This window comes from Plectrocnemia conspersa, unplaced genomic scaffold, assembly GCF_051122295.1.
Source record: "Plectrocnemia conspersa isolate PC_06_02 unplaced genomic scaffold, ASM5112229v1 ptg000012l, whole genome shotgun sequence".
Taxonomy (NCBI): domain Eukaryota; kingdom Metazoa; phylum Arthropoda; class Insecta; order Trichoptera; family Polycentropodidae; genus Plectrocnemia; species Plectrocnemia conspersa.
In genome coordinates this window covers 22,203,994-22,219,306 of record NW_028277176.1, presented here as the reverse complement: position 1 = coordinate 22,219,306, position 15,313 = coordinate 22,203,994, and the positions used below count along the sequence as shown (strand labels likewise).

General features: G+C 29.2%; 1 protein-coding gene across 1 annotated transcript in view; it reads left to right on the top strand.

The window, feature by feature from the left end:
- Sb (serine proteinase stubble) overlaps window positions 1-15,313 on the top strand; it is a 131,837-nt gene that overhangs the window by 77,066 nt on the left and 39,458 nt on the right. Inside the window, exons 3-6 of the mRNA XM_088200034.1 lie at window positions 1,522-1,716; window positions 4,826-5,275; window positions 7,392-7,799; window positions 7,981-8,066. Coding sequence (XP_088056160.1) covers window positions 1,522-1,716; window positions 4,826-5,275; window positions 7,392-7,799; window positions 7,981-8,066 — 1,139 coding nt within the window. The remainder of the gene's footprint in view (window positions 1-1,521; window positions 1,717-4,825; window positions 5,276-7,391; window positions 7,800-7,980; window positions 8,067-15,313) is intronic.

Here is a 15,313-nt window from a genome sequence, read left to right as displayed (position 1 = left end):
GTTGTATTAATGAACTTTTTAATGCATTTATAATACACAATTATTTATTTACTTTTATTTAGGTCATGGTTTTTATTTAAAAAATGATTCATAACAATCAAGAAAGCTTATGAGGTAATTAGTCTGCTTTATTATTGGTTTTGCTATATATATTTATTTAAATTAAATAAAAACTATCATGACAGGTTACCCTGATGCAACACGATAGTCAAAAAACAAGCATTGTATTATAGCAACAGACAAAAAATATAATACATACAAGTAAGATAAAAAAATATTACATAGTACTAAAAAACAAATATTCAAATTAAATGATACAAAGCTCCTTGTAGATACCATTAAACTGATCAATAAGCAATTCCAGCTAATTAAGCATCCGGATGGTAACAGTCATAAGCAAGTCGGTTGATGCGGACGTTCTGGATCTAACGTGCATTAGAAGAGGACGTGATCGTAATTTTTATATTTTGTTAATTATCTTAATTATACTATAATAATATATTTTTTAATACATATACCATATTCTATATGAGCTAAGGTAGCTCATCAGTAGATTTTTTAATACCTAATATTTTAGATATCCACTGTCTTTAACAACGATTGTTGTCGTACAACATATATTTCTTATCTTCAGTTAGCAAATGATCGAAAAAAGGCGGTCATCTTTAAGATTCAGAAGCTCTTTGAATGACTTAATTTATTTGCTCAATTCCTAAGGAACCCATACTCATTATCTCCAAGCCTTCCCAATGTTTTTATGTGTCTATGCACTGTTTAGTTTCTCATTTTTTTTAAATTATCTACAACATATGTAGATATTTAATAAATATCTTGAAATTTCATAAATGTTTTTATTGGCCATAGTTGGCATTTTTTATAAGAAGTTCATAAAACATGCATTTTTTTATGAATTGTTTACTTGTTAAAACTTCTGCAATCGTAAATTTTGTGCTCTAATTTTTTTAAATACTGAAATGTGGAGTTCAGGTTTGCACTAACACAGATTTCACAAAAAACGTACTCATTTTTTTTTATACAAATAAGATATTCTCTATAAGTTGTATTAGATAATTATTAGAGAACTTTCAATACTAGATATACACGACCTAGCTCGATTTTAATTAATCATCACAATATTCATCCGTGAGATAAGGAAAATTTTACTTTAATTTTACGTATACCGACTGTTTAAATTTTTATTAAAAAATAAATTTAAATCATGTAACAATATCAACAATGTTTAAATTTGTTATAAAATACGTCGATATTCAGATTCAGGAAAAACTTTTAATTTATCTCGCTGGTGTGCAATCTTCTAAGATCAAGACTCACATACAAAAGTAAGCTCGTCTGCTAGATATTTGATACACTTTTTTCACCACGGGAAGTAAGTGGTTAATAGATAAAGTGATATATCATTGGGAAATAAAGTTCTATTAGACTGATCTACGTATATTTTGCATTTCTTTTTATAAACGTCTTCTCATTCAAAGTATATGAAGTTTATTTTAATTGTTCCAGGTTACCAAATATCAAGAAAACCCTGCGTAGTTGGAAGCACTCGAGGCACCTGCATGTTTGTGCAAGACTGCAATCGAGTGTCAGGCCGACACGTGGGCGTCTGCGTTGACGGTTTCATGTTCGGCTCTTGTTGTGCTCTCGCCGATGGACAGGAATTACCACCGACTACCATCATCACCGATCGTCCTACTACCAGTGAGTAAAGTAAAAGAAACGCACCATAAAATTAAACAGCACCGTGAAATGACTTGGTAACAGCGCCATTAAGTTTATTTATGGGTTTACTGTCAGGAAATTTCTACTGTAACACCTATAGAGTTGAACTTCCGAATTTAAGGTAGAAAATAAGAAAAACATGCAATCCACGAAGATTGTCTAATAAATCTAAATAAGGGAAAATATGCATTTGAAATTCAAGGAATAATTTTTCATAAAAGTATTTTTCGATTTTTTTTATATGTATATATATATAAATATTGATTCCATAATTATTTATTTTATTTAGTTTGATTATAATAAGAGTTTTGAATTTTTGAGACTCGAGTTTAATCCTCTTACGATATTATTTTTACTAGTATGAAATGAATAGTAAAGTTATAGATAAATGTATCTTATACATAAACTTAGGATATTTATTTAGTTTTTTATTGTAAATTTTTCATAATCATTTTTACCATAATATAAATGTGTTGAATTTTAATGTAAATATTAAAAACACAATTCAAGCTTTTTTATTTTAAGTAGCAAAAGCTGTGGCGACTTTTTGTAATGTAGCAGCATTTAGATAGTACCGTCGATTAATTTTCACGCCTCATAAATTTATGTAATAAAAATATGTTTCAACTATTATTTTTTAGATGTCTCTTTCTACGACTTTCTTATTAAGATAACAGTCGTTTTGTACAATAGAAAATACTTTCCTTTAACCCCATAAACACCAGAAGGCATAAAATAAACATCACGTTTGTAGAATGTGGGCTGAACGCACGACTTGGTAAACATTGGCCCTTGTGCGATATGGACCATTGGAAATGCTTACACATAACAAACTAACTGGCTGGGAAGATATTTTCTCTTACCTATGAGAAAATAATATTTATAAACAAATTTGAAGTACATTAAGTAGCGTAGTAAGAAATATTTTGTATAATTTATTAATGAAAATATCGCAATTTTAATTGCAAAATATTACTATTGTATATAAATTATAAAAAATATTATCTCAAGATGAGCTGCCAGATGCACTGAATATTCAGAACACTGCGCAAGTACCGAAAAATCTAAACCAGAGACTGTTGTGGAGCGAATTTCATATGCATCTTGCGTTTCTTACATTTTAGAACATTGTTAAATAAAGTCTAAATATAAAACAGTTTATATAAATTTAATATAATTCTTGGCAGTCAAAAACGCAAAAGAAAAATTTTGTGCAATCGCGGTACGCTTTTGCCATTTTCTTTAATTAAAAAAAAAAATTAGCACTACATAAACAAGTATACTTCTATATACTTAAGAAATGGTAGTTTAATATAAAAATATCATACATTTTATTGATAATGTTTCGAGTATCCTTGAAGTGTACGTGCCAAATGTGTAGTCGTCTGAAATTCACGTCTATTCCCAAAAACCTTTTTATATTTTCGATGGCCAGAAACTTTGACAAATCGTATACGGGTTGATTTTGAGCTCTTAGGCAGCTAAAATTGCACTATTTGGTACGCCTCCGTACCAATATCGTATTTTGAGTGAGCATTTTCTATACCCTATTGCTTTAAAATGAATGATTTATTTAAAAAATCTGTTTTATCTCTATATTATTTACCAATGAACCATCCTACACATTAAAAATATAAGTAAAATAAAAATTGCACAATATTTATTAAAAAAATAGCTAATAACTATTTAATAAAAAAATATAAATATATAATAACATTCATTGACCAAAATTTATCATTCATCAATAAGTGGGATAACACAAAGGCCCTCGAAAAAAAGGTACATAAGGTTGTTCTCCAATAAGGACCAGACAGTCACTCTAAGAGACTAGCAGATTCGGCTCGCCACATCCTGAGATGGACTCCACCATACGAGCACCACATCAGAGAGAGATACACCTCCGCTATACTGTCGCTGCCATACCTTCTACTGACTTCATCCCTCTGCCAGCTTCTCCACCACCACTCGGAGATGAATGATCTTGCCAATCATAGTTTGTCGCAATATGTAAATTTGGCTAATAAAATACTCATTAGTTTCCACCTGCGTCTTACTGGCTGCGAAGTCACACCATCAAATGTTTAGAATTCAATAGCCCACAGTATATCTGGGACAAAACTTATTATCATTGTTTGCAGAAAATATTTTTATGTTTTTAAATTAAATTGAAAGTGATGGTATATAAAAACAATATTGACAACCGTACCATAAAAACGATAAACCAATACTATCTTACACGTACTGGTGTATCCCTTTTGGCATACAACTAATCACAATGCAGAAATTTAACATGTGACAATCACGGGTTAAAAAAATAAATTTTCCATCGACTATTAAAAATAAACATACTATAAATGACGTAGCTCCAAAAAAACTATTAGAATTTATTAATTAATTTATTGTAAATCATTCGTTGTAACCTGATAGATGTTAGCCTAAAACGTTACAACTAGGTAAATATAAGGGGCGAGACACCAAACTTAAGTCAGCAAATTAAAAGAAAATCTATCATATTCGATCACCGGAATTTGAATTATATAATATTGACCAGTTTCGATCTCCCAGAAACGATTGAAATTTGAGAAAATACTCGAGTGCATATGGGATTCGAACTGAGGCATTCCTGGTATTTTGATCGACTATACTGCTGGTCTTTTGTGCTAGAAGTATGTAGTATTTTTGTTTTAAAATCGTGATGTAAGCTTAATAATAATTACAGATGGATGGATTAATTATATTAAATCATACCAAAGTACGTTGTTTTAACAGAATAATTGAGGAACTTGCTAATGAACCTTTGCCTTTTAAACTGAGACTATACGAAAATATTTCCATTAATACAACGGATATTGTTTTATTAAATAAAAATATAAATTTACAGTAATTTGTTTTTACTTTCAAAGCAAGTAAATTAAATGCATTATTAAAAATTATACGTTTTATAATCATAATGCTTCGAATTTTTTCAAATTTTGGATTGGAATAAATCTGTATTATGAATAATACCATAAAAAAACTGATTAAAAAAATAATGTGGATATTTGTTAGTACTATATGTTATTAAAATATTTTTATTTTTATTTTTCAGTAACCAGCTATAGGCCGATATCCTCTGCGACAAGACCGTACAGGCCACAATATCAGCAAAGTCATACGCGAGAGCCATCTAGCAGCACAGAGCCGAACAAAAACGAAACGAAACCACCTCCAAGCAAGCCTCCATCCCAGAGGCCGACGTTCGTAACAAAGCCGACAGATGGCAACTCTCATATTCAATCGAGACCGAATCCAGAGCCACAGATGGGGCCGAAACCTAGCAATTTAAATAATTTTAATGTTAATTATCAAAGACCTCTCTCAGCCACTAGTCCAGGAAACATGAGCCACCGTCCACTCTTGGCCACTAGTCCAAGTAATAAAATTTCATCTAGTCCTAGTCTTGTAGGAGGACCCAATTCGGGTCCTCAGAGGGGAACGGCGAGACCCGCCGCTTCCATAACCATCAACGACATTGAGCCGCAAGCCAGTATTGGATTAGGTAAAAATTAATATTTATATCAAAATAAATTCAGTATGGTGTTAAACTTTTAAATTAATGTTAAATTTATTGTACTACTTTATTTTTTACGGTTGGGTTTATTGTGTTTCAACAGGGCAAAAAAAAAATTCACCGCAATATACATACATCTCTTATATAAAATTCATGCGTAATGTGTGCGTGCATGAAATTTAACTTTTGAAGGCTATATGTCTTATAAATAAACATGTTAATTTATTTAGCGCGAGAGGAACAATATGTCTAAATTTAATTGTTTTGTGTATTAAATACATTTAAATATTTTATGTTTTATTCTAATGTAGAATTTTCGTAACATGCAACATATTGTTTTTAAATAATATTTAGGTTTAAAATAGGATTCAATAAATATTTATAATTCGTAGAATTTATCTGATAATTAATTCAGCTAAAAGAAGAGCGTTAATAAATAACAAGGGTGTCTGATATATCTGAACAACAAAATCATGGGTTTGCGGAAGAAAAACGAAACAACGCTGCAAATATTTAGTTTTTTTTAATTATTTATACACGAAACTAGCATTGTACTGGTGAAAAAAGCAACAAAGAGTATATATAATATAGCAATTCTAAATTATTAGAAAACTTGAAAAATAATACTATTTTATTTGCCAGACAAATAAAAAGTAAATGCGTGCATATTAATTTAGAATATTAATGCAGTAGTAAATAAACAGTTAAAAACTTAAAAATAAAATGATTTGTAATATTATTATCAAATGGTCAGATACATTTTATCACAGTATTCAAATAATTTATTTAATTTAAAGCAAAGTATACTGTCATTTTTTGTTAAAATAGCAACATTTAGTCAAAATATAACTACCATTTGATAAAAAGTCAAACTGAAACTGTGTAATAAATGACCACGTATTTAGGTAATTAAACATTTGTTCTAATTACTGTCCGTTTAATTATTACTGACTAAAATAAAAAAAAGTGACTTATTAAACACAAGATTTATTTAAGTAATATATCATCAATTTATTTCTTTAAAAAATAATCTATATTAAATAGTTGATTATTTTATTAAAATAAGATATTATCACAATTAATCAGTTACGATACACTTTAATATGTTAATTAAAATTAAAATTTATATAATGGAAAAAGGGGTTTTAATATTATATTTTGTGATTATTTACTGATTGATTTTTTTGTGATTTAAAAAAAGTGATTTAGAAAATTTATTATTTTATGTTAATGATATATAATTATTTTGTTATTATTTTTTGTGACATGTCATATATACTAAATATTGATAATTTCGGCATTTTATATACAACTATTAAGCTGCATAAAGCATAACAGTTAAAAAATGGTGAATAAAAAAAATACTTAGCAAACATACATTTTTAAAGAAGTCTATTGCTTTATTAAGTTGTGATTTAGCCTATTAAAATAAATACATAATTTACACAAGTTTTAAAAACCTGTGATTTTTTCAATATAAAAAATTGATGATTTCTTAAAAATGTAATTTGTCAGCAAATATTATTACAAATGTGTTTTAGGATTGATAAAACTAGTAAGAAATTATAGTACACAAAATAATATTATCATTGCTATTTTAAATAAAATGTGATCATAACTTTCATATTAAAAAAAATCTTAAAAAAATAAGAAGTAAATGATTTAATCTATAATAAATTAAAGCATGAAAAAAATTTAATTATTTATTTACAGATTTTTATTAATTTGTGTTTAACTATTAACCTACATACATTATAACATATCTACAATGTTAGCACAAGTGTTAAAAAACTGAATTTTTAGCTTATATTTTAATATTTTATTTATTTATTTTTAAGATACAAGTAGTCAAAAGAAACTTTTAATATCTTCTTTACAATGTTTATAATATTGTTTTTATTAATTTATATATATATATATAAAATAATTGACACGATCTTATATTGAATATGTATTTGCTTCTTTAAATTAAGTTTATTTAAATTGTTATGAATGTATACCGAAAAAATAGTTTATGAAAATGTTATTTATATATTAACTTAAGCATAAAAACTTGTTTTATGTAAATCTATGTTTATAAATATATATTTTTTAATTTTTATAGGTGCCTGGTCAGCGAGACCAGGCGTTAGTGTAAATACTGTACACTGGCAAGCGACAACCGAAGCAAACTTTATAACAAAACCAAGACCAGCATCGTGGGAGAAACCTTCCACTGGAAGGCCAAAACCTACCAAGAAGTTTACAACCACCACTCCAAAGCCGATCACAATGAAGACTTCGCCACATCCGAAACCTTACACGGCGAAACCCTTGAATTATAAACCGATGAAACTATCGACGATTCCCACGCCGACTTCAACGCCTTCCCCTTCAACTACTACAAGATATGTATCATCTGGATACCAGTCGAGCGTTCAATCGACGGTAGCACCAGTGAACTACAATGGAGCTCCCAATCCGCCTTCATCTTTAGGTTCCATAATGACGACTGCTGCAACCAAAGATATAGGTATATTTTAAATTTATTAGTAAGCAAAAAATATAGAAATTTATTTGTATTTAATTGAAATATTTTGATAAAATATATACATAGTTCATTGTGGTTAACGTTATTTATATATTGATTATTTTAGACTAATACTATGCTATATAATATATTATTTAAACTAAGTTGTTTTTTCACTGTCTAGAATGCGGAGTGCCTGCCATGTTCTCGAGACCAGAAACGCGTATAGTCGGAGGGAAAGATGCATCATTCGGGCGATGGCCGTGGCAGGTAATGCCTTTTGAATTTTTCAGAAGCGATATCTATAATTCCGCACTTGTTTCAGACCCTTTTTGTGTGTGAGCGTGAATAAGAAATGGCCACTCGAATAATAAAACTGTAGTAAAAACTATTGCGGCCGCGCACGTAAGGATATAAAATGACACGATGTACTGGGAAATGACAAGCTGACAAACGACAGTCGTTTGTCGCTTAATCGATTCATGACGAGAAATTTATTCGGTAGATATGAGCCAGAAGGAGGGTCCTTTGATGTCCTGTTGGCGAATATTCCCGGCGATTACCTGTAATGTGACGCGCTGTCATATTTCATTTGGGAGAAAATTTTGTATTTGCGCCTAACTCTTGTTTTACGCATGAACGTTGGCAATGCGAAATCTTTTGACGACAGTGTCGAATTTCACACGCCAGTGAAAAACTTCGATAAATGAAATTTTGTCAATGTCGCATTCTTACTGAGGCAATTTTTCGTCGATGGTAAAACAGTGCCTGTGAGTGAAAATATTTACTTAAAAAATATTTGAATGGCTTATTTTAACATAAATACATATATTATAGTGTGTTTACAGTATATTTATATACCTTGTTGTTAGTGAATATTTCACTGAGATAATATTTAATAATATTTTATTAAGCTATAAAAAGTGTTTTTATAGTATATGTAAAATTATGTGTCTAATTTCAATCAATTCTATTTTAAAGCACGTGAGCTAAAATTTGGACTGCAGTTTCATAAATGTTTTTTTATTAATATTTTATTAATATTTTTGCCTACGTGCTTTAAAATCGAATTGATGAAAAAAAAATAAGGTCTGTTTTTCAATCCACCATTTTCATTATTCTGTCAGTGAAGTGGATAACTTCCATTACGGAATATGAGAAGCACCCCCATATAATTCGACTCTCTTGGTTTTGCTTGGGTATATTTTCGTTGTGACGACGAATACTGTGCACTCCATCTAACATGTATGTATTTATTTTACTATCATCAGAGAGCGTCATTCTTTTTCAATCTAAAACAGCACAGTTTTTGTATAGATTGCCATTTATTCGGTCAATAACGGATTATGCGACTTAGTATACCCTTTTCGCTAAGCTTCTCGTAAGCGTAATTAACTTATATATACATATATTTGTCAAATCTTTTGTAAATACTCATTCGTAGTATCACTCAATTTTAATCGAGCTTTAGTGTCAACTGACCTATTTCATACGTGTTAGTTTGTAATATAGTATGATGGAGATATAAATGGTTATGAAATTCATAAATTTAGTCAAATATTTCACAAATACCAATTCGTAGAATCAGTCCCAGCTTATTGGACACATTTAGATGTTTGCAAATATTTGTTATTATTAGAAAATAGTTTAAATAAAAAATACAGGTTCATTCAAACAAATTTATATGTTAGTATTAAAGCGTTAAGATTACTTCAGAACGATTATTCTAACTGCCTGAAAGACTTTTTTGCTCTGGCAAAGCCAATCAAATATTACAGATTTATCTAGAATTATTCATGATTTTTGAAAGGACTAAGGATTTTTTGAACACTATTGTATATGCCAAAAAACTTGACACAGATTAGCTTAAAAATTATTAGTGTTATAAATTAGGTTTTTAATAGATATTAAGAACCTTATAATATAAATTACATACACTTGTATGTAATTTATAGCAATTTCTAAACTAGTTCTTCACTTTTTTATAATATATCACAAAATTTTCATATATAAAAACATTTTTATACTTAAAAATATATTTTGCTTATGAAAAGATTGTATTTTCAAGTATTAATTTAATGCTTTATATTCATTAGCTATTTAAAAATTCAGCACTGTTTAAGATTCACCCGAAAGATTATGACGCGTGAGTTTACTGTTACCTAACTGTAGCAATATTTTTAACTATTATGTTAAAAAATAGTTGAAACAATGAGGAATAGTGTTTCTGCTTAATAATATTTTAAAATACTTTTAGAAAAAAATATTATTATATTTTTAATCTTATTTGCCATTTACTGATATTTTAATAATATAAAAAATATATATAATAAATTTAATTTGGTGGTAAGATAATAATTTGTGGAATTAGTCGTTCCATAAAAAGGTGTAAAATATAAAAACGTGACATATATACGCCTCTTTATTGCTCGGTTTTGTGCGTGATTGAAATAGAAGAGTATATGTGAACAAGAAAGATCACATTTACAAAAATAAAAATATAGTATTTGTACTATATAATATGTATACAAATATAGGTATAAAAACTATAAATTGAACATAACCCTATAAGCACCACATTTTTCTATCGTTCTGAAGGCTAAAGTTCTTAGAACGACGACTCTCTTTTTCGCAATAATTAATTATAAATATAGACTGTGATGCGTGATTATTTTTATTGCTTTCAATATTTATTTTTAGTTATCTGCAAATAATAATATTAATTCAGATAATTCGCCAAAATATATAATTTTTTGATACTTATAATTTAAATTTATTATTCACTTAATTTCCAATTACAGATATAGAATTTAAGGCGATTTGTTATATTATACAAAGCTCGCGGGAAATGCTCGCAATTTGTTGTTGCTCGGAAAATTGTTAACGTCTTGGGTCAAAAGTAGGTCAGTTGACTTTTCACAACCGATATGGTTACCGTTTCGGTTCAAACATACACACATTGTATAGATATATACTACATACTACGTGCTTCCCGTTTCGGACTTAACTGCCTCGTTTTGCTGCGACGGACCGTAGCGTGAAATTATCCATTGGTTCGATTTGTTCAGACTTGCTATTTCACGCTCGACGTGCATCAGTCAATGTGGGGAAAAAATTGAAATTTATCCAGCCAATAAAGCTTTGGTTATTTGAATGTATTCCTGATTCGCTATCGGGTAAATTTTCATGTTCAAAGAGCGAATGATTTAAAATCATGAGAAAAGTGTTATTGAAAAATAATCTTGTACCAGAATATATATATAATTTATATATATATATATATATATATATATATATATATATATATATATATATATATATATATATATATATATATATATATATATATATATATATATATATATATATATATATATATATATATATATATATATATATATATATATATAAATATTAACCGTGATCTTCTTAATATGATGTAAAATATAATTAAGAGTATCGTAGTTTATTTATTTAAGGAGCAGATGTATGATTCATAATTCTTGTAGAACTTTTTATATGTGACTGTTATTAGAAGTTTTGCAGTCTGTGAAATTATGAGGAATGAATAAACTCCTAAGCACATTTAAAGCTAAATAAATGTGTGTTTTGAAGGTGTTAGAAGTCAATCCAATAAAAGTGCTTGATATATTTTATGTATCTTTCTATTCCTCGTATGTACATATTAAATACGGCGAGCGAGTGAAAAGTGCTCGCATGATCAAACGCGAATTTGCGACGGTGTTTTTATTTGCTGTTATTTCAGAACAAAGCACACAACAAATCACAGTTTCAATATCAGATATTTTGTTTGCTATTCCCTTTTGTTTTGTTAATATCGAACACGAGTGCAAACAGAGCGGCCGTAAGTCGCGCCCTCTGAGTGTATTGGGTTCCGTTTCCATTAAAGCGCACTGTCTAAATAAAAACAAATACCCCTATTTTCCGATACCATTTGCCTGTTCGATATACATATGTATATAAAAGTTGTCTTTTGTGCAGTTCTTCAGCTGATGCGCCAGTAACGATCCGGGAAGTACGTGAACTGAGCCTCACATTCCGAATGCAAATCCCTGCCGCTCTATAGACGACTTGCACCTTTAACACGTTCGACGTCGCCTAAGTTAATTTGTGTATAAAATTTTTCATGAAATCTTGAAATTAATTAAGTATGGATTTCCGGGGGTTATTAAAATAATCGTAGCAAAATCAATGTTAGGGTAGATATATAAAACACGGGCTGAACATTTATATTGTTATGAAGTCGCATAAATACAAATCTCGGAACTCAGTTCATCAAAGGAGTCTTGTTCCAAAAATGTCTTAAATCAGAATTCTTAGTGTTAATATCAGTGTTAAGGCAATGCCATTTAATTAGTATATTTTGGATTGCGCCCCGCTGTGCTGCGAAACCGTATTAATTAGCTTACGCGTTTCAATATAATTTTGGCGTGTTACTTTGACTGAGAAAGCATTAATTATTGTATATAGAGTAACACGTATTAAACGAGTAAATATTATGTTGTATTTAGCAACTACTTGTAAATGACGTGTTAATTTTACAATAAATATTAAATACATGAAAACAGGGTTATAAGTAGCTTAAGTAAAACTTACAGAGCCAAGATTTTAAAATGTGCTTTTTTAGTACCATTAGTAATAGTGAATGCGTTTTTTGTGCTATTAACAAACGTGGTTTGGGTTAGTGCGTAATCCAGCAATGTAAAGGGATTAAGTATATTTTTTCGCTAGCACGATAATTGACGAAAACTTCTATCCACTTTTTAAAATGGCTGCAAGATTTTTTGTATCAAAAAAATATTTAAGTTTCATTCCATCAAAAGTAGACATATAAAACATAAGATAGACTATAACAAAAATACATAAATACTAGCTGTAAAAATTCATTAGGTTGGCTGTATCAAAAATAACGCATTCAATAAATGCTCCTGTTAGGTTAGGTGCAGCAAATTCCTCTTGAGCTTTATATGGCAGGTGATCAATCTCACTCAAGCCAATCAAAAATGTTTTTTTGAATCAAAGATAAGTCTTTGAAATCAATATTTAACATAAAATATTTACGAAACTGTGTTTCTAGCGCAAAAAAGTTTTACAATGATTTTTCTCGATTGTCGATACTAGAAAACATTTCGAATCCTTTTCTACCCTACTTTTCCAAATGTTGATATTTTTAATAACACTTTCAATTTTTTTATTCGAAGTAAATGTATAGCAATTGTTTCCTTGAAGAGACAAGTTCAGATCGCTTAATTTCTCTAAAATATCTGGCAGATAACGCAGCTTGAATAGCCATAGGTCATTTTGAAAAAAAGCAGCAAGATAACATTTTTGTTCGGTTAAAAATATTTCAATTTCATCTTTTAATAACAATAATCTTACACTTTGACTTTTTGATATCCATCTTACTTCTGCATGTAATAATAAATTTGTATAGTGGCAATTAGAGTCTCCAATTACTCGAACCATCAACTACTCGAGTATCGAATATAAAAATTTTAAAATACTCGAATACTCGAGTACTTTCGAGTATTTACCAAATGGACCAAAATAGCTATTATTCAAATTCGTGCACATATAAATAAATAAATAAAATACTTAGTATGTTAATTTTTACAATTATTTTAACTTCACGAACATACTTTTTAAAAACAATAATGCAAAAAGTGTCTGGAATTTAATATTACTGCTAACCTTTGGTTTTATTATTCCCGTTATGGAAAAAACCCTTTCCGTTGCTGTTGATGTTGGTCTTATTGTCATTAACGCGTTGGATAAGGCTTCTAATTTATATCTGTTCGCTTTTTATAGATACAAAATTTTTTAAACTATCTTTTTATGTTCTCTTCTTTCATTCCCTTCTCTGCTTTTCTCTTATTTCTTTCGACTATTGACAAAATAGTATTTTGTAATTCTTCTTGAATAGATTTTTTTTCTTAACAATATACAATATTCTACTCCTGATTAATGCGAAGAATTTAAATCTATATCCTTCGAAGATGTATTTGGGTGAATCCCTTTCACTCTAGAACTAAACGGTTTGCAAAGAACTGACTTTACTTTAAATGCCTTTAAAACACACAATTGTATTGATTTATATTTTAAGCTGAGGGATCAGTATAAACAATTGACAACACTTTACGCTACAACTGCATAGTCATAAAACCTAAATTTTTTTTTGTTGATATTTCATATTGTTCATTGCCATAAATTAGATAAGTCGGGACTGTCGAACAGAAAACACAAAAGAAATTTCTCCGTCGTACCCACTAACATAGCCGACGACCGGAACTATGCAACTATGGAACTATGAAAAAATTATACCTGATAGTAACCGCTCTAACTCGGGACTTCGGGCATAAACGCCAAATAAAAGCAAGACGTTAACCTTTACCGGACCGACTTAAAGTTATTTTTGTTTCTGAAATATTTAAAAAAATTTTAATTTCGAGTATTAATCGAGTAATTTTCAAAATACTCGATTATCAAGTACTTGAAAAATAGACAAAAATACTCGAGTATCGAGTACTCGATTACTCGAATTGGAGACTCTAGTGGCAATCCGTATCCTTACAGAGATTTGAAAAAAATCGGCTGTTAAGAGCATGGCTCTTATTAAAATTTATAATCTTAACAGCATCCTAAAGCACATCGTTCGATTCTGGTGCTAATTTTTTTGCTGCAAGGGCCTCCCGATGAATAATGCAGCGAGTAAAAGTTATATAATCATAATGAGCAGCTTGAAAATACATTGAATTTAAATTGATGTATTTAAATATTTGACATTAAAATCACGCGACCCCATTTGGCATCGCGACCCATAGTTTAAGAAGCCCTGATTTAGAGATATGAGCATACGGTCAGCATGCCCGTATCTCTCATTCACTCACGTCACTTAACACGCGAGGAGTCGAGTGGGAAAGTATTTCACCGCCCGCCCCTGCCAGCTATGTATTAGTTTGTCGACTTCCGCAGGTGAAACTACGTAATAATGGAATCAAATTACATGCAATATAAACTTATACATAAAATACGTTAAATGAATGCTTTATTATTTTAATATTTTGATACAGTATCTATATTATTAAAAATAGTGCTTGAGATTTTAAAAATATACAATTGTACAAAAATGCTATAAGACTACGTTTGATATTAGCTTCATTACATTAGTATTTTTTTTAACAAAGTATTTTAATAATATTCAGTGATGGATTTAAAACAAAAAAGTTAAATTTAAAAATTTGATTATTGTAATAGATTTATAAAATATCCGATGTGATTATTTTAAATAACAATTGTTATGATTTTTAGTTTCTTTTGTATTAGTTTTTATTTAAATTTATATATAGTTATTGTTAACTTGAGCTAACGTTAGGTACACTTTTGGGAGTGTTATTGGCAGTTTTATAGAGCCGCTTTACCCGTCAACGGCACACATTATACTAGCCATAGTTAAACTTTAAAGCGACTTTAACTACTGCAAAAGCGTTTTAAATCAT